At 40.8% G+C, this 19,597-nt stretch overlaps 1 protein-coding gene across 9 annotated transcripts in view; it reads left to right on the top strand.

Moving 5' to 3' along the window:
* LOC138763639 (P-selectin-like) overlaps positions 1-19,597 on the top strand; it is a 104,305-nt gene that overhangs the window by 40,153 nt on the left and 44,555 nt on the right. For all 9 annotated transcript variants that reach the window (XM_069938125.1, XM_069938124.1, XM_069938126.1 and 6 more), the window contains 6 exons: positions 4,520-4,627; positions 10,071-10,256; positions 12,252-12,437; positions 12,556-12,741; positions 13,474-13,659; positions 14,839-15,024. In XM_069938125.1, the coding sequence (XP_069794226.1) occupies positions 4,520-4,627; positions 10,071-10,256; positions 12,252-12,437; positions 12,556-12,741; positions 13,474-13,659; positions 14,839-15,024 (1,038 nt within the window). The remainder of the gene's footprint in view (positions 1-4,519; positions 4,628-10,070; positions 10,257-12,251; positions 12,438-12,555; positions 12,742-13,473; positions 13,660-14,838; positions 15,025-19,597) is intronic.

Here is a 19,597-nt window from a genome sequence, read left to right as displayed (position 1 = left end):
GTGCTGTGCAATCTGATTTACTATGTCTGAGATACGAGGCAGGGGATAAGCATCCAGTTGCGTAAACCTGTTTACAGTTTGGCTGTAGTCCACGACCATTCGAGGTTTTGCGCCATTTTTGATGACCACAACTTGTGCGCGCCAAGGACTTGAACTGGGTTCGATAATTTTTTCCTTCAATAAACGCTTAACCTCGTCCTTAATAAAGAGTCTGCCCTCTTTGCTATAGGATCTACTCTTTGGAGCTATAGGCTTACAATCCAGGGTTAGATTGATAAAAAGACATGGAGGTTTAATCTTTAGAGTCGATAACCCGCAAATAGCTTCTTGGGGTACCTTGATCGATGGTAATGGGCTGTTAAATGCCAATATGATACTTCTCATCTGGCATTGGAAATATAACCCTAAAAGCATTCAGAGCACACAGACTGGAGAGCACGTGCAATCTGAAGTATATTAATTTCCCTGTACCTTCAGGGTTATTTTGCAACAATTTGTAGTTTCTTGTTTTAGTCCAGAACAAGCCATAGAAACTTTGCATCTAGACAGATACAAGGTAAGATTCAGTGCATCAGCGGTCATAGGGTGAATGTAGCTGTCACTACTGCCCAAATCAAATGAACAGTCAATAGGTTCCCCAGTTACCTCCACCTTCATCATTGTGGAATGCTGCAGCCTATGGGGTTTCTCTTGGTTTATGATCATCAACGCCAGAACAGGGTCTCCCCGCGGTGGCGATCTGTCAATGCTCGCCTCGTCACTGGCAGTTCCACTTGTGAATTTAGAAGAAGAGGTGTCAGATGAATCGTTGGCTCCCCAAGTCAACACTGTAATCTTCTGGCAGTGCCCCGCTTATTAGTAGCGCGTGTGCATTTCTTCTTCTTACTCTTCAACTAAATGAAGACTCTTGTGCCCAGCAGGCTCTGTGCCAACTGCAGAAAGTGAGGGCACTGGGCCAATGGGCTCGTCGCGCAGGGCACTAAGAGCGAATGTGTGGCACCAATCCGCAGAAGTAGCAACTTCTGTAGCGGCCTCTTAGTGGCGCTCAGTAGTGGATCATCTCTGCAGGTGGGCTTCAGGGGGGGGCTGTTTCAGCACCTCTTTCCTTCTCAAGGGCTTTAACGCTTTGTAGTGCAGCCCTAAGGGTCTTCCATTGTTGTAAAGCAGCATTAAAGTTTAGGCCCGTGGTCTCCAGTAAGCATTGTCTGATGTACCCCGACTCCAATCTGCTTATGAATGCGTCCAACATTAGGGATTCTCTGTGGGCTTCAGCCATGACAGCAATGCAGGCACAGGCTCTGGATAGCCCTTTTAGTGCAAGCGCAAAAGCACCTTTGCTTGCTCTGGCTTGTTTTCTTCGAGGGTGAAGTTAATGTCTTGTGAACGAAGTGTTTTGTGGCCTATCATAATAGGTTCTGGGGAGATTCAGTGCATTCTGGTACATGGCTGTCTCCCTAACCACGGAGTAGGGTACTTCTCTGAGGAGAGCACAAGATGGTCCATTTTTGCGGGGTCCATCTTGATTAATCATCATGGACATTAGAATAGGGTCTCTCCGCGGCGGCAATCTGTCGGAGTCCGCCTCGTCGCTGGTTGTTCCTATTAAGATTTCAGAAGAAGTAGAAGGAGAAGAGGGAGACGAGCTCGATGAATTATTGGCTCTCCAGGTCCACATGGCGGTGTTGTGGCGGTGCCCTAGATTAGTAGAAGTACTTTGGCGCTTCTTCTTCTTCTTACTCTTCAGTTCACAGCACAAGCAGCCCTGATGGAGATTGTGGAGGAGATGTTCTTACCAATCCTCACAGCAGGCTCTGGCCCAGTTCCCTCGACTTCCCACAGTTGACACAATAGGCTTGCCACGCAGGGCACTGAAAACGAACATGTAGCGCCAAACCGCAGAAGTAGCATTTTCAGTAGAGGCTTTTATGCTGTGGTTTAGTGGCACTCAGCAGTGGATTGTCACTGCCGGTGGGTCTTGGGGGTGCCACTTCAGCACCTTGCACTTTCTCAAGGGCTTTAGCACCTTAAGGCCTTTCACTTGATGTAGAGCGCATTAAAGGTCAGGCCCGGGGTCTCCAGTAAACATTGCCTGATGTACCCTGATTCCAATCCACTAATGAACACGTCCAGTATCAAGGATTCTCAGTGGGCTTCAGCCCTGACAGCAGCACAAGCGCAGGCTCTGGATAGCCCTTTTAGTGCGAGCGCAAAGGCATCTTTGCTCTCTCCTGCTTGATGTTTTCGAGTGTGAAGCTGATGTCTTGCAAACAAAGTGTTTTGTCGCATATCATAATTGGTCATGAGGAGATTCACTGTGTAATAAAATTGATATGCCATAGACATGGACCAGTCAAGTATTATACCAATACCGAGCTTTTATTAACAGACTAAAACCTCCTCTAACTGGCCAGTGGGAAAAGTATCTCCATCTGTTATACCAGTAGGGTGGAGTATCTCTACAGACAAAGCCACTCAGTATAATAGCAGCACCCCCCCACCCCCCCATTATACCATCACAGCCTGCAGACCACAATCAGTGAGGATTGGTAAGAACATCTCCTCCACAATCTCCATCAGGGCTGCATTCTTAGTCCCCTGCTTTACACCTATGACTATGTGGCTCGGTACGACACTAACACCATCTAGAAATTTGCCGATGATACCACGGTAGTGGATTGTATAAAGAAAGGTGATGAGTCAACATACAGGACAGAGATTGAAAACTTGATTGAATGATGCACCAAAAACAAACTTGCATTCCATGTCACCAAAACTAAGGAGAAGATTGTTAACTTAAGGAAAAGAAAGCCAGAGGTCTGCAATCCAGTGATCATTGGGGTATCAGAGGTGGAGAGGGTGACCAAATTTAAGTTCTTGGGAGTTGCTCTCTCGGAAGATCTTTCCTAGACCCAACACACAAATGCCATCGTGAAGAAAGCACGTCAGTGCATCTACTTTCTCAGGAGTTTGTGGAAGTTTGGTATGTCACCAGAAACCCTGATGAAATTTTTACAGATGTGTGTGGAAAGTGTGCTGATTGGCTGCATCATGATCTGAAATGGGAACACCAATACCCCTGAGTGTAAAGCCCTCCAAAAGGTAGTGGATACAGCCTAGGTCATCATAGGCAAAACCCTCCACATTATCGAGAACATCTATAGCAACAATCTTTAAGGATCCCTAGCACCCAGGACATGCTCTGTTCTCGTTGCTGCCATCAGGAAAGAGGTATAGTTCCACAAGACTCACACCACCAGATTTAGGAACAGCTGCTACCCCTCCACCATCAGATTCCTCATTTAAGGACTCTTACTTGTGCACTTGTGCATTAAAAAAAAAATTCTCTCTATATTGCACAGTTTGTTTACATTCATTATCTATTTACAGTTCTTTATTTGTTCACATGTATATGCTGTGTAGTTTTTTTTGCACTACCAATAAGTGGTGATTCTGCTTCGCCCGCAGAAAAAAAGAATCTCAGGGTTGTATGTAATGTCATGTATGTACTCTGACAATAAATCCAAAATCTGAAAGCACCTATCAGGATATTAATTCAAATAGAGTATTAACCGTTCTTTGGCTTGGCTTCGCGGACAAAGATTTATGGAGGGGTATGTCCACGTCTGCTGCAGGCTCGTTGGTGACTGACAAGACCGATGTGGAACAGGCAGGCACGGTTGCAGTGGTTGCAAGGGAAAATTGGTTGGTTGGGGTTGGGTGTTGGGTTTGTCCTCCTTTGTCTTTTGTCAGTGAGGTGGGCTCTGCGGTCTTCTTCAAAGGAGGTTGCAGCCCGCCGAACTGTGAGGCGCCAAGATGCACGGTTGGAGGCGAGATCAGCCCACTGGCGGTGGTTGATGTGGCAGGCACCAAAAGATTTCTTTAAGCAGTCCTTGTACCTCTTCTTTGGTGCACCTCTGTCTTGGTGGCCAGTGGAGAGCTCACCATATAACACGATCTTGGGAAGGCAATGGTCCTCCATTCTGGAGACGTGACCCACCCAGCACAGTTGGGTCTTCAGCAGCGTGGATTCGATGCTTGCAGATTCTGCCAGCTCGAGTACTTCGATGTTGGTGATGAAGTCATTCCAATGAATGATGAGGATGTTAAAATATATCTAAACAGCAACAATGCTGAATCAGCTCATTCAGAGATACTTCCAGGGAAGGACATGGTAATTTAATGGGCATGTGTAGATATATGCTTCTCTTATTTTAAATTTTAAATTTGTAAGGTGAAAGCAAAAAATTGCACATGAGAACCATCAACGGGACATAAATTTAGGAATAATGTAGAGTTCTTTATCCAATAAATGGTCAACACAGGAAATCAAATTTCAGGCAGAATCCTTGGGATCAATGAAGACCCAACATAAAGTGGGAATTTCAGATATCCTGGATAGATGAAACAAAAGGGGCCAAACAGAGCTTTTAATGATGTGGTGATAGCAAAGGGCAAGTTTTTAAATCAGCATTTAATAATCATTAATTGTGTTAAATAAATTTGCTGCATCTTTTCACAGCTTCATGCAATCCAGACTCTTGCAATGGTCATGGTGAATGTGTGGAAACAATCGGTGCATTTAAGTGTGTTTGCAATGAAGGATTCCATGGAGAACAATGTGAAAAAGGTGAGCTCCTAATATCATTCAAAATGACTTGTAAATCATCCGGTTTATTAATGCTCTTGAGGGAAGGAAATAAAAATACAAGGTAAATTGCAGATTTTGGAATCCTAGAAACTTTGAGTTTCAATCATGGAAACAGGCCCTACAGCCCAACATGAATGTGATAGAAAGGAAGGATATTAGCTTGGAAGATGAGGAATTGATGTGAGTAGAGCTGCAAAACACGAAGGGGCAGAAGATGCTAGTGGGTGTTGTGTCTCTTCTTTGGCTTGGCTTCGCGGACGAAGATTTATGGAGGGGGTAAAAAGTCCACGTCAGCTGCAGGCTCGTTTGTGGCTGACCAGTCCGATGCGGGACAGGCAGACACGATTGCAGCGGTTGCAAGGGAAAATTGGTTGGTTGGGGTTGGGTGTTGGGTTTTTCCTCCTTTGCCTTTTGTCAGTGAGGTGGGCTCTGCGGTCTTCTTCAAAGGAGGCTGCTGCCCGCCAAACTGTGAGGCGCCAAGATGCACGGTTTGAGGCGTTATCAGCCCACTGGCGGTGGTCAATGTGGCAGGCACCAAGAGATTTCTTTAGGCAGTCCTTGTACCTTTTCTTTGGTGCACCTCTGTCACGGTGGCCAGTGGAGAGCTCGCCATATAATACGATCTTGGGAAGGCGATGGTCCTCCATTCTGGAGACGTGACCCATCCAGCGCATCTGAATCTTCAGCAGCGTGGACTCGATGCTGTCGACCTCTGCCATCTCGAGTACCTCGACGTTAGGGGTGTGAGCGCTCCAATGGATGTTGAGGATGGAGCGGAGACAACGCTGGTGGAAGCGTTCTAGGAGCCGTAGGTGGTGCCGGTAGAGGACCCATGATTCGGAGCCGAACAGGAGTGTGGGTATGACAACGGCTCTGTATACGCTTATCTTTGTGAGGTTTTTCAGTTGGTTGTTTTTCCAGACTCTTTTGTGTAGTCTTCCAAAGGCGCTATTTGCCTTGGCGAGTCTGTTGTCTATCTCATTGTCGATCCTTGCATCTGATGAAATGGTGCAGCCGAGATAGGTAAACTGGTTGACCGTTTTGAGTTTTGTGTGCCCGATGGAGATGTGGGGGGGCTGGTAGTCATGGTGGGGAGCTGGCTGATGGAGGACCTCAGTTTTCTTCAGGCTGACTTCCAGGCCAAACATTTTGGCAGTTTCCGCAAAGCAGGACGTCAAGCGCTGAAGAGCTGGCTCTGAATGGGCAACTAAAGCGGCATCATCTGCAAAGAGTAGTTCACGGACAAGTTTCTCTTGTGTCTTGGTGTGAGCTTGCAGGCGCCTCAGATTGAAGAGACTGCCATCCGTGCGGTACCGGATGTAAACAGCGTCTTCATTGTTGGGGTCTTTCATGGCTTGGTTCAGCATCATGCTGAAGAAGATTGAAAAGAGGGTTGGTGCGAGAACACAGCCTTGCTTCACGCCATTGTTAATGGAGAAGGGTTCAGAGAGCTCATTGCTGTATCTGACCCGACCTTGTTGGTTTTCGTGCAGTTGGATAATCATGTTGAGGAACTTTGGGGGACATCCGATGCGCTCTAGTATTTGCCAAAGCCCTTTCCTGCTCACGGTGTCGAAGGCTTTGGTGAGGTCAACAAAGGTGATGTAGAGTCCTTTGTTTTGTTCTCTGCACTTTTCTTGGAGCTGTCTGTGTTGTGTACAGGCCATCTAACAGTAGCAGTGAAGTTAGGGATGGCAATAGGAAGGAAATTAGTAATGGGTGTAACAACGGGACTGCAGTTATAATGGGTGACTTTAATCTACATGTAGATTGGGTGAACCAAATTGGTAAGGGTAAGGATTAAGAGGATTTATTAGAATGCATGTGGGATTGTTTTCTAAATCAGAATGTTGAGGAACCAACGAGGGAACAAGCCATTCTAGACTGGGTACTCAGTAATGGAGAAGGGTTAATTAACAATCTTGTTGTGAAGAACCCCTTGGGCAAGGGTGACCACAATATGGTGGAATTCTTCATTAGAATGGAATGTGACAGAGTTGATTCAGATGCAAAGGTTCCAAACTTGAAGAGGGGTAACTTTGATGGTATGAGATGTGAATTGGCTAAAATAGATTGGCAAATGGTACTTAAAGGACTAACGGTAGAAATGCAATGATAATTGTTTAAGGATAGCTTGGAGCAAGTGCAGAAAATGTACATCCCAGTTTGTATGAAGAATAAATCAAGGAGAGTAGCGCATCCATAACTAACAAGGGAAATCAGAGTATCAAATCCAAAGAAGCAGCATATAAATTAGCCAAAAATATAATATTCCTGATGATTGGGAGAAATTTAGGGTTCTGCAGAAGAGGATAAAAGGATTAATTAGGAAAAGTAAAAGAGATTATGAGAGGAAGCTGGCAGAGAACATTAAAAAATGACTGTATAAGTTTTTATAGATACTTTAAGAGAAAGAGGATGGTTAAGAGAAATGTGGGTCCATTACGGACAGAAACGAGTGAGTTAATCATAGGGAACAAAGGTATGGCAGACTGTCTGAATGACTGCTTTAGTATGCCCTCCTTGGTGAAGACAGAGCTAATCTTCAGGAAATTGTTGAGGATTGGGGACCTAATGTGAGGGAGGGTATAAAGGAAATAATTGTAAGTCAAGAGGTTGATTTAGTTAAATTGCAGGGATTAAAGGCAAATAAATCCCCAATGTCAGATAGTCTGCATCCAAGAGTGCTGTAGCCCAGGAAATAGTGGATGTATTAGTGATAATTTTTCAGACCTCTTTAGATATTGGATTAGTTCATGAGGATTAGAGGGTGGCCAATGTAATCCCATTCTTTAAGAAGGGAGGGAGAGAGAAACCAGGAAACTACAGACCAGTTAGCCTGTCATCAGTCATAGGGAAGGCACTAGAATCAGCTATTAAAGATGCAATCGCAGTACATTTGGAGAGTAGTAGTGTCATCAGACGGAGTCAGCATGGTTTTGTGAAGTGAAAATCATGTCTGACGAATCTAATTGAGTTTTTTGAAGATGTAACCAGTAGAGTGGATAGGGGGAAATCAGTGGATGTGGTATATCTGGGCTTTAGTAAGGCATTTGATAAGGTTCCACACAGAAGACTAGCATACAAACTTAAAAAGCATGGTATACGAAGTATGGTATTAAGGTGGATAGAGAACTGGTTGATAGACAGGAAGCAAAGAGCAGGTATAAATGGGTTCTTTTCGGAATGGCAGCCAATGACTAGTGGGGTACCGCAGGGCTCTGTGCTGAGGCCACACTTGTTTACAATATATATCAATGACTTAGTTGTGGGAATAGATAGCAATATCTCAAAATTTGCAGACGACATGAAGTTGGCTGTGTTAAGGATGCTAGGAGGGTGCAGAGTGATTTGGACAAGTTAGGTGAGTGGGCCAAGATGTGGCAGATGCAATACAATGTGGATAAATGCAAGGTTATCCACTTTGGAGGCAAGAACAGGAAAGAGGACTATTATCTAAATGATATCTGTTTAGGAAAAGGGGAGGTGCAGAGAGACTTGGGTGTTGCTGTGCATTAGTCATTGAAAGTGGGCATGCAGGAGAGAAAGGCGAATGCTATGTTGGCATTCATACTAAGAGGATTTGAGTACAGGAGTACAGAGATCCTGCTACAGATGTATAGGGCCTTGGTGAGACCACATCTGGAGTACTGCGTGCAGTTTTAGACTCCTTATCTGAGGAAGGACATCCTCGCCGTGGAGAGGGTGCAGAGAAGATTCACTAGACTGATACCAGGGATGGAAGGACTTGGATATGAAAAAAGGTTGGATAAACTAGGCTTGTATTCTCTGGAATTTAGAAGATTGAGGGGGGAATCTTATAGAAACATATAAAATTCTTAAGGGTTTAGACAGACTAGATGCAGGTAGATTGTTTTCAATGCTGGGAAAAACCAGAACCAGGGGTCACAGTTTAAGGATGAGGAGGAAGTATTTTAGGACTGAGATGAGGAAAAATTTATTCTCTCAGAGGGTGGTGGATATGTGGAATTCTTTGCCACAGGAAGTCAATATTTAAGAGTAGGTTAGATTTGATCCTTGTGGCTATGTGGAGAAGGCAGGAACTGGGTACTGATCAGCCATGATCACATTGAATAGCGATGTAGGCTTGAAGAGCCAAATGTCCTACTCTTGCACCTATTTTTCTATGTTTCTATATGCCAAACAAATTAACTATCCAAGGAAGTCCCATATCCATCTTAAAACTTGCCCATCAATGTATCTCTCTAAATGTCATGCACAGTAAATGTTACAATGGTCCACACTTCTACCATTTTCTCTTGCAGACTCTTTCCATGTACCCACCATACTCTGCAAGTAAAAGCCACCCATCAGGTCACATTGAAGTTTTTCTCCTCTCACCTTAAATTTATGTCCTTTTGTTTTAGATTCCTCTCTCCTGGTAAATAGACAATGAATATTTACCCTCTCTTCGTCTCTCATGATTTATATAAACTTCTATAATATCACCCTCCGCTTCTTGCACTGGTGGGAGAAAAGTCCCAGCCTATCCAGGCTCTCCTTATAACTGAAGCCACTATTCGGGTAACATTTTTGTCAATCTTTTCTGCCACCTTTCCACCTAAATATCTTTCATACAGTTGGATGACCAGAACCATGTACAACCTGAAATAAAAACAAAATAAGGCGGGTACTCCAGGCAGCATCTGTGGAATGCTTCAGATCTGAGACTTGGTAAAAGACATTTTTGATCTGCCAAACATATCATATGATACCACAAAACATGTAACAACCAACGAACTAATAATGAAGTTACTGCTATTTTGCTTTGAAACAGGCAATCCATAATGCCATTTTGGCAATTTTCAAAATGTCATTAGTTGGCAAAGATTAATGAATAAAAATAAACAAGGAATTGGAGTTTATCAATACACAAGTAGCTAATGGCACAGTGTTTAGACAATAACTGCACAGACCGTGATTTTTTTTGCTCTATAACAGCTTCATCTTCTTTCTGGTTTATTACCGTTCCACATATTTGGGGTGGAAGTTATTGCTTACATGATGATTTTAATATTGTAATAATTTCATGTACATATAATAAGAATATATGAAAAATGCAGACATTAGAAATTAAAAATGGAAAGCAAATACTGGAAATGCCAAACAGTCAAAACCTGCAGAGATAATTAATATTTTGGGTGGAAGAGGATTTCTTAAACCTAAACACCCTAAATATTAAGCTCTTATTTCTCATTCTGGATGCTGATTAATGTGTGAATTTCCAAAAGATCTGATTTTCGTTCATCTGCTGATCCAAAAAATCTCTGAATGTTACAACTAACACAACTTTTAAATGTGCCTCAAAAATGGGCATTGCTTTAAAACATTTAAATATGTTTTCTATGACTTCATCTACTCTTTGATTTCTCATATAATATAGGTGTCACTTTTTTTTTAGTTCTTAAGTGTTTGAGACTGGAGCATCGTGATCAAGCCATTATGAACTGTTTTCACCCCAATGGACTTTTCAGCTACAATTCAATTTGTAACTTTAGTTGTGCAGAAGGATTTCAGACACATGAAGCAAGGAAGCTGAAATGTACAGCTTCTGCAGAGTGGTCTGCATCCATACCTAAGTGCAAAGGTATAATTTATGTTTATATTCTAAATGTGATTTACCTTCTAACTACAAATTAACTGCAAACTGGACCATAATATGGCAACAGAATAGCCCAGATTGTCTGGTATATAACTCCTGCATTAAGACTCATTGTTGGGGCAGAGCAGAGAAAGATTTAAGACTATAAGATTATAGGACCAGAAATAGGCTATTCAGTCCATTGAGCCTCCCGGCCATTTAATCATGAGCTGATTTGTTTTCCCACTCAGCCCCACTGCCTGGCCTTCTCCCCATAACCTTTGATGCCCTGGCCAATCTAGAACCTATCAATCTCTGTCTTAAATACACCCAATGACCTGGCCTCCACAACCATACCATGGCTGAAGAAATTCCTACGTATTTCTGTTGTAAAGGGATGTTGTTAAATCCTAAAGTTGTCCCCTCTTGTCCTACATTCTCCCACCATGGGAAACATCCTTTCTACAGGTACTCTGTCCATGCCTTTCAACATTCAAAATGTTTCAATGAGATTCCCCTAGTGATCGGGTCCTGGGTTCAAGTCCCATCTTGTCTGAAAGGAATTTGTATGTTCTCCCTATGTCTGGGTGGGTTTTCCCCCCGAGATCTGTGTTTCCTCCCAATATTCAAAATGTACCGGGGGGGTGCAGGTTAATTAGGTGTAAATTGGGCAGCACAGACTTGTGGGTCTAAATGGCCTGTTACTGTATTGTATGTCTAAATACAGTGAACCTCCTTTGAAACCTCTTCAACATCAGCACATCTTTTCTTAAATGAAGAGCCCAAAACTGCTCACAATACTCCAGGTGAGGTCTCACGAGTGCCTTATAAGATCTCAATAACACATCCTTACTCTTGTATTCCATTCCTCTTGAAACAAATGCCAATATTGCATTTGCCTCCTTCACCACAGTCTCAATGTACATTTACCTTCAGGCTATCCTGCACAAGGAACCTCAGGTCCTTTTGCATCTGGATATTTTAAATTTTCTCCCCATTTAAAGAATAGTCTGTCCATTAATTTTTTTCTATCAAAGTGCATAACTGTACAGTTTCCAAAATTATATTTCATTTTCTACTTCTCTTCCCATTTTCCTAATCTGTTTTAGACCTTCTATAGCCTCTGTGTTTCCTCTACACTACCTACTTCTCCACCCACTATTGTATCATCTGCAAACTTGGCCACAAACCCATTCATTCCATCATCCAAGTCATTAATATACAACATAAAAAGAATCAGCCCCAACACCGACCACTGTTGAACACCTCTGGCAACTGGCCAATCAGAATATGATTCTTGTATTCCAATACTCTGCTTCCTGCCAATCAGCCAATGCTCCACCTATGCTAGTACTTTATGTTTCCTGTTATACCATGAGCTTCTATCTTGTAAGTAGCCTCATGTGTGGCATCTTATCAAACACCTTCTGAAAATCCAAATACACAACAACCACTGCAACTCCCTTATCCAGCCAGGTTGCACTTCCTCAAAAAATTCCACAGGTTTGTCAAGCTCAACAAACTTGAACACACCTGACCAGGGGATTTTTGATGTCGATTTGGGATTTGGAAAGCTAGTTATTTCTCCATTGCTGAGTTAATCCCTGCGATGAGACCTAACATCATTCACAAGAGTATTGTGAATGAAATCCCTCCTAGTTCACACTCAGTAAAATGCAAGTCAACACCCTGCCCCTCAACTAATAAATATTGTATACCATTGTAAGATGTTCATTTTAAGGAGCTGTGGCTTTCTCAAATTCATGGGAATGCAGGAAGTGGTGTTTCCAATGAAACATTAATAATTGTTATATTTTGTGGACTTTCTAATTAAATATCTTTTATTAAAGTGACACAATTACTGATACATTTTCAAGGGGTTGTCACTCCAGGATTGGAACCACTGCATAGCTCCTTTTTTATAAGGATTCTTAGATTGAAAGCTAATGATAATAAATAATTGTTATATCAATACCTTTGATATTTCCATATAATGTTCAGCTATTCGGTGCAGTGGGTTGGAGACTTCCAAGAAGGATAACATGAAGTGCACTCATCCATTTGGATACTTCAGCTACAATTCAACCTGCACTTTTGGCTGTAGAGAAGGCTATGTGCTACACGGATCAGAGAGACTCCAATGTTCAGCTTCTGGTCAATGGACAGATAGGCCCCCCTTCTGCAAAGGCATGGTTTAATTTTATTATACAGACATACCAATCTTCCTAAAATAAAAATTTGTTGTTACTTTGCTATTTTTCAAGAAAACTACTTTCTTATCACCCTACACTTGAATTTCCTGCAGTTCAGCAATGTGAAACCTTGGTAGCTCCTGAGCATGGCAACATGAGTTGCATTCATCCCATTGCAAACTTTCGCTACAACTCAACATGTGCCTTTAGCTGCTCTGATGGATTTACTTTAAATGGATCAAGCCGGCTCCAGTGTAAAGTGTCTGGAGAGTGGACAGGACAAAAGCCAACATGTGAAGGTAGACAGTTTTATTCATTGTTGATTTGAGTTTGCACAAAAAAATGACAATCTAGCCATTGTATTGAAGGAATTGTATAAATACAAGGAGCCTAAAACATCAAATGGAAGTGGTAAGAATTTCATAGCATGCAAATTATAATCTTCTATCCATTCTTCTCTCTTTCTCACCAGGCATCCATCCAAATAGCTGTCCTGTTGCCTGATCTCAGATATTATGTGGTCAGCAGAAGGATTTGATTGCACAATTTTGAAAAGACATGATGCTTTAGCTTTCCAACATTTTTCTCAAACCACATCAACCACTCTAATATCAGACTGCCTGATATTAAGCCAAGATAAGCAAGAATTTAAAATAGAAAACCATTATTTTTGAATTATGCCATAAATGATAGGATCTTGTCGTGGATTCCTACATTTCCAAACTAATTAGTTTTGTTGAATAGACCAAGGAAAGCCTTACTCAAATATCACTTGCTTTCTCATTATCCTCAATAATGTTAACTATTTGCTCCTCCCTTAGTCTATCTTTAATTAGCTCAAGACAAAATGCTTTGCCATTTATTAACATTCACTTTACCCAAAATTCAATTGATGCTGTTGGTCCTTGTCCTCACTAACCTACATAGGTTCCAATGACTTTTTGTTTTCACATCTAGACCTCAGTCTCTATAGCTTAAAGAAATTGTCTGACTGCACACTGCAAATAACCTCTCAATCTTTCTTTTTGCAGCAATGAAATGCAGTGAACTGAAGGTCCCTCCTAATCTCTTGATGAACTGTTCTGACCCATTTAAACCTTTTAGTTACACCTCATCATGTAACTTTTCCTGCAAGGATGGATTTACCTTGCAGGGATCAGATAGAGTCCAGTGTGATATTTCTGGACAATGGACATCAAAGGTACCAGTCTGTGAAGGTACAGTAAATAATATTTAGAATATGTAGCTAGATTTGTTCTTAAAATGAAAATTAACTTGTTTGAATATGTTGTGGCAAGAAATTAAAGAGAAAGTACAGGAGATAATGTCATATTTTAAAATATCAACTGCAAGTTTTTCTGTTTGGTTCTCTATACACAATATGTACCCATAAATCTCTTGATTAAAAAAATTGTTCAAAACCAGTATCTTAACCTAATCAACAAATTAATTTGAAATTTTCATGTCCTACCATTACAAAGTGTAAATGCTACAGATTGCAGTGTAGACTTTGGCACTTGAATGGGGATGACTGCCTGATGCAGCTAAAGGATCCTGGATAGAGATCATTCCTCTAACTTCACAGGAGATGAATTTCAGATGCTGAGTTCAGATTTCAGATTTATTGCCAGAGTACATACATGACATGACATACAAACCCTGTGATTCCTTTTCCTGCAGGCACAACAGAATTACCACTAATTGGTATTGCAAAAAAATTGTGCACAGCATAAACATGTAAATAAACAAGAACTGTAAACAGATAATGAATGTAAACAAATTGACTGTGCAATACAGAGAGAAAACAAAAGAAAATTAATAAAGTGCACAAGTAAGAGTTCTTAAATGACTGAGTTTGTTTTGAGGAGTCTGATAGTTGCAGGGGAGCAGCTGTTCCTGAAACTGGTGGTGCGAGTCTTGTACCACTGATACTTCTTTTCTGATGGCAGCAACAAGGACAGAGCATGGACTGGGTGGTGAGGGTTTTTGATGATTGCTGCTGCCCTCTGAAGGCAGCATTACCTGTAATTGTACTCAATAATGGGGAGAGTTTTGCCTGTGATGTCTTGGGCTGTGGCCACTACCTTTTGGGGCCTTTATGCTTAGGGATATTGGAGTTCCCATACCAGACTGTGATCCAGCCGGTCAGTACACTTTCCACCACATCTCGGCAGAAATTTTTCCAGGTTTCCTGGTGTCATATCAAACCTCCACAAACTCCTGAGGAAGTTTGAAATGCTCATTCCAGTTAGACTAGTTCAAAGGCCAGTGCAACTGGGTTGTCAACTTCTGAAATCTTAACAATGATTTAAATTGCAAACAATTTTAATTGCAACAACTGTTGAAAACATTTGAAGACTGAGCTTAAAAGTTTAATGTGTGATTTCATTTTTTAGCTGTTCAATGTAAGCCACTAAAAATTCCTAAACAAGGTGACATGAACTGCATAAATATGTTTGGAAACTTCAGTTACAACTCAACATGCATCTTCAGCTGCATTGAAGGGTTTGTACTAAATGGATCCAGCAATCTTCACTGTCAAGCCTCTAAACAATGGACAGAAGAGATCCCCACTTGTGAAGGTATCAAATTGTAGAACCATTCTTGTTTATTGCTGTGAAATTTGAAGGTATTTTTTTGTCTTCTAGAGCAGACATTCTCAACTTTTTTTGGCTGTGGCCCCTAGGACTAAATTCAAAGTTTATGGGACCTCTTCCTTGTGAGGCAGTCAAGTTTAGTTGGATTTTGTCATACTTCTCCCCAACTGATTACATAAAAAAAACCCCAGAAAATATTTAGGATTTCAGTCCACAGTCCCCCTTAAATGTGCTGTGACCCCAATTGAGAATGGCTGATCTACAGTATAGTTTCAACAGTTGTTGGTAGTGTAACAGATTATGTTGTATTTTGTATTGTATATAGATATGTTTTAAAGGAGATAAAATGTGGCAGGGTTTTAGTGTAGATCACATACAAACACTTAAGAACAGATCTCATTTAAAATACTGGAGCTCTGCTCAAGCCAGACAGGCCGGCTGCAAGGGCCTTTGCAAAAACTTTGAAGAGTTCCCAAAGACTTCACTAATGGATTGTTGTTTTGAAAAACAACAGGTGAAAGAACTCGGGGGGATTAGTTCCGGAGCCACAGGCTGACTGAGTAGAAGTTGCTGTTCTAAGAGGGCCATGTGGTTTGGCAAGCAGAGAGAGAGTAAAATAGGCTTTTCTCTGAGAAAGAGAGAGTTCAGCAGCAGCAGCTGGGACTGGAACTTGACAAGTTGGCAAGCTTGTGGAAAAAATCATTTTGAAGATGGGTTGCAAGTTCCTAGTTCAGCCTGGTCAAAGACCTTGTGGTTCATACAAGAGGAGAGGACTGGCTGCCTAATGTTTTACTTGAAATAAGAGAAACAAAATGAAACTCTGTGGTGACCTGAAAAAAAGAGGTTATCATCTGGAAAACCCTGATGGGGCAAGTTTCTTCGGCAAGACACTAACGTGACTGATTAGAAGAAATCAGTTGAGGGTGTCCTGTAAACAACAAATCTCTCTTTGAAAACTGACAAGAACCTTCCTGAGCGGTAACCAAAGCCTGGTGAAATTCGTAAATGTTAAATTCTGTGTACAGTATAAGAATTGCCTGCAACCAATGAACTTGGAGGTGTGAGAAGTGATATTTGAATGTGAATCAAATAACTTTTCTAAACTTACACACACATTACAAACACGTGCGCTTAGAATTAGAAGGGGGTTAAATCAGGTTAAGTTAACAGTGATAAGTTAAAGTTTGATCCTGTTTTCATGTTTAAATATAATTAAAAGCAACTTTTGTTTAAGTCACCATTTGTCTTGGTGAATATCTATTGCTGCTGGGTTTTGGGTCCTCTGGGCTCGTAACATTTTGGGGACTTGTCCTTTCAGATTGAAAATTGGAGTTTTGGGATCTTAAACTTTTGGAGTTTTTTAAATTTATTAATTAGTTTTTCCAAGCTAATTTAAAGCTTGTGTGTGTGGAAAACAGCAGCAATGGATGTTGGTACATTTTTGTCACAACCATCACCTGCGGAGCTGCAGAGCAAGAGAAAAGAGGAACTGATGCAAATACAGAGGATTATAGTGAAACATTACTTAGGTGAGGGAAAATTTGTTGAGAAAGACAATTTCCTGGAGGATAGATCTTTTGAATTACAATTGGAAATGGAGAAACTGAGGGTGGAAGAAGTAAGAGAGAAACAAAGAGTGTTGGAGGAAAGAGAGAAACGGAACTTTGAGTTGCAGAAACAACAAAATGAGGCAGAGGAAGCTGAAAAATGAAGGAAATAGGAGTTAGAGGAAGCTGAAAAACAGAGGGAGGATGATGAAAGACGAAGAAAATGACTTGGAAAAGAATGAAAGGGACAGACAGTTTCAATTAGAGAAGTTAAAAATTGAGATGGAGAGAGGTAAGAGAATTGAGGCTATAATTCCTGGGGAGAGGTTTTTGGCTAGTAGAGAGGTAAATCTAGTCCCCCCTTTTGATGAGGGAGATAGAGATACATATTTTCAGGTTTTTCTTTTTAAAAGGTTGCTGAGAAATCAAGATGGCCAAAAGAAAATTGGCCTCTTATGCTCCAAAGTGCATTGAAAGGAAAAGTACAAATTACATACTCTAGTTTGACTACAGAAAAAGTGCCAAATTATGATACTGTTAAACAAGCGGTATTGAAAGCTTATGAGTTGGTTCCAGAAGCATAGAGACAAATTTTTAGGAATTTGGTGAAAACATGGAACCAATCTTATATGGATTTTGCTCTGGGAAAACATGTATGTTTTAATGCTGGTGAGCCTCAAAAGGAATAAATAATGATTTTGACAGATTGAGAGAATTGATATTAATTGAGGAAATTAAAAGGTGTGCTCCAAATGAGATTAAATTATACCTGGCTGAAAGAGACATGGGAACATGGCAGCAAACGGCTAGGGTGAGCAGATTATTATGCCCTGATTCATAAAAACAAATTTCAGAATATTAAATCTTTTCAGAGGGTTAATGTGGAGCAGATTAGTAAACCTGTTCAGAGGGTTAATGCGGAGCAGATTAGTAAACCTGTTCAGAGGGTTAATGTGGAGCGGATTAATAAACTTGTTCAGAGGGTTACTGTTCAACAGATTAGTAAACCTGAAATTAAGTCTGGGGAGAATGTTAAGAGAAAAGATGTTATTGTGAATTGTTTAGTGTTGAAAAGGAGACAAGAAAAGGAGGTTTTACCAGAAGCATGATATAATTATGTAATGGGGAGGGTATATTATACTGACCACTTGCTATTGGCTATGGCTGTAGAGATACTTCACCCTACTGATATAACAGATGGCGATGCTTTCCTGCTGGCCAGTTTAGAGGTGGTTCTAGTCTGTTAATAAAATTGAATTACTTGACCAGTCAAGTATTATACCAATACTGGGCTTTTATTAACAGACTAGAACCACCTCTAAACTGGCTAGTGGGAAACCTTCCATCAGGAAGGAAGGTTTATAATAGTGTGGTTTACACTCCGCACAAACAGGACACTCATTAATTAGTTTATTGACATCTTCTAGTGAGTACGGCAAATTGAGGGACTTCACATAATGATAACATTTAGTGAACCCTGGGTGACATAATTCATCGTGAAGATATTTTAAACGGTCTAGTTGCAGACTTGCACAGGTCTTGCGAGAAAGGGCGTCAGGTGGGTCATTTATTAAGAACAAGGTTAGGCGTTTATTGAATAAAAAAAAATAATCAAACCCAGTACAAGTCCTTGGCGCGAGTTGTAGTTGTCAAAAATGGTGCGAAACCTAGAATGGTCATGGACTACAGCCAAACTATAAACAGGTTTTTGCAACTAGATGCTTATCCCTTGCCTTATATCTCAGACATGGTAAAGCAGATTGCACAGTACAAAATATATTCCACAATTGATCTGAAATCAGCTTATCATCAGGTGCCTATTCACAAAGATGAAAGGCAGTTACCACTTTTGAGGCAGATGGCAAACTTTTCCAGTTTAAAAGAATCCCTTTTGGAGTTACCAACGGTGTATCTGTTTTCTAAAAGGAGATGGATAAGCTAGTAGATGCTCATAACTTGCAAGACACCTACCCTTATCTGGGCAATGTCACTCTATGTGGCAAAGATCTAAATGATCACGATCGGAACTTACAAACATTTCTCCAGGGGCCAAGCATCTGCACTTAACCCTTAACAATGACAAGTGTGTATACCACACTAAATGCCTGGCCATACCAGGCTATGTAGTGAGTAAAGGAGAGATCCTGACCCAAGGAGTATGGGAAGGAAATTACAAAAACATAAGGAAATTGACTATTCAGTTGCCTACTTTTCAAAAAAAAATTGGTGTTCATCAAAGGAACTATTCCACTATTGAGAAGGAACTGTGGTCTATAATACTTGCTCTGCAGAATTTTGTACATCTTGGTACCTCTCATGAACCGATTATGATATTTACTGACCTCAATCCTCTGGCATTTCAGAATAAAATGAAAAATAAAAACAGAATATTGTTAAACTGGAGTTTAATATTGCAAGAATATAATCTGCAAATTAATCATATCAAAGGTACAAATAATGTGATGGCAGATTGTTTGTCAAGATGCTAAAATTGATCATGTATAGAAATATATATTCCAAACATTGGGTTACATTTTTATAACGTAATATCTTTTGTATTTCATTTTAGTGATTTTAAAGTCAGTTTAGTTACAATTGAATTTTAACTCAAGAGTTAAAATACCTTTGTAGGGGGAAAGTGTGACAGCTAATGTTGTATTTTGTATTGTGTATAGATATGTTTTAAAGGAGATAAATTGTGGCAGGGTTTTAGTGTAGGTCACATACAAACACTTAAGAACAGATCTCACTTAAAATACTGGAGCTCTGCTCAAGCCAGACAGGCCCGACTCAGAGTGCCTTTGCAAACATTTTGAAGAATGCCCAAGATATTTCATTAATGAATTGTTGTTTTGAAAAAGAACAGATAAAAGAACTCGAAGGATTAGGTCCAGAGCTGCAGTCTGTCTGAGTGGAGGTTGCTGTTCTAAGACGGCCATATGGTTTGGCAAGCAGTGAGAGTGAAACTGGCGAGAGAGCGAGAGAGAAGCAACTGGGACTGGAACATGGCA

Source organism: Narcine bancroftii, chromosome 5, assembly GCF_036971445.1.
Source record: "Narcine bancroftii isolate sNarBan1 chromosome 5, sNarBan1.hap1, whole genome shotgun sequence".
Classification (NCBI taxonomy): Eukaryota; Metazoa; Chordata; class Chondrichthyes; order Torpediniformes; family Narcinidae; genus Narcine; species Narcine bancroftii.
Note: the sequence above shows the minus strand (reverse complement) of the source record. Positions and strands in the feature narration are given on the sequence as shown.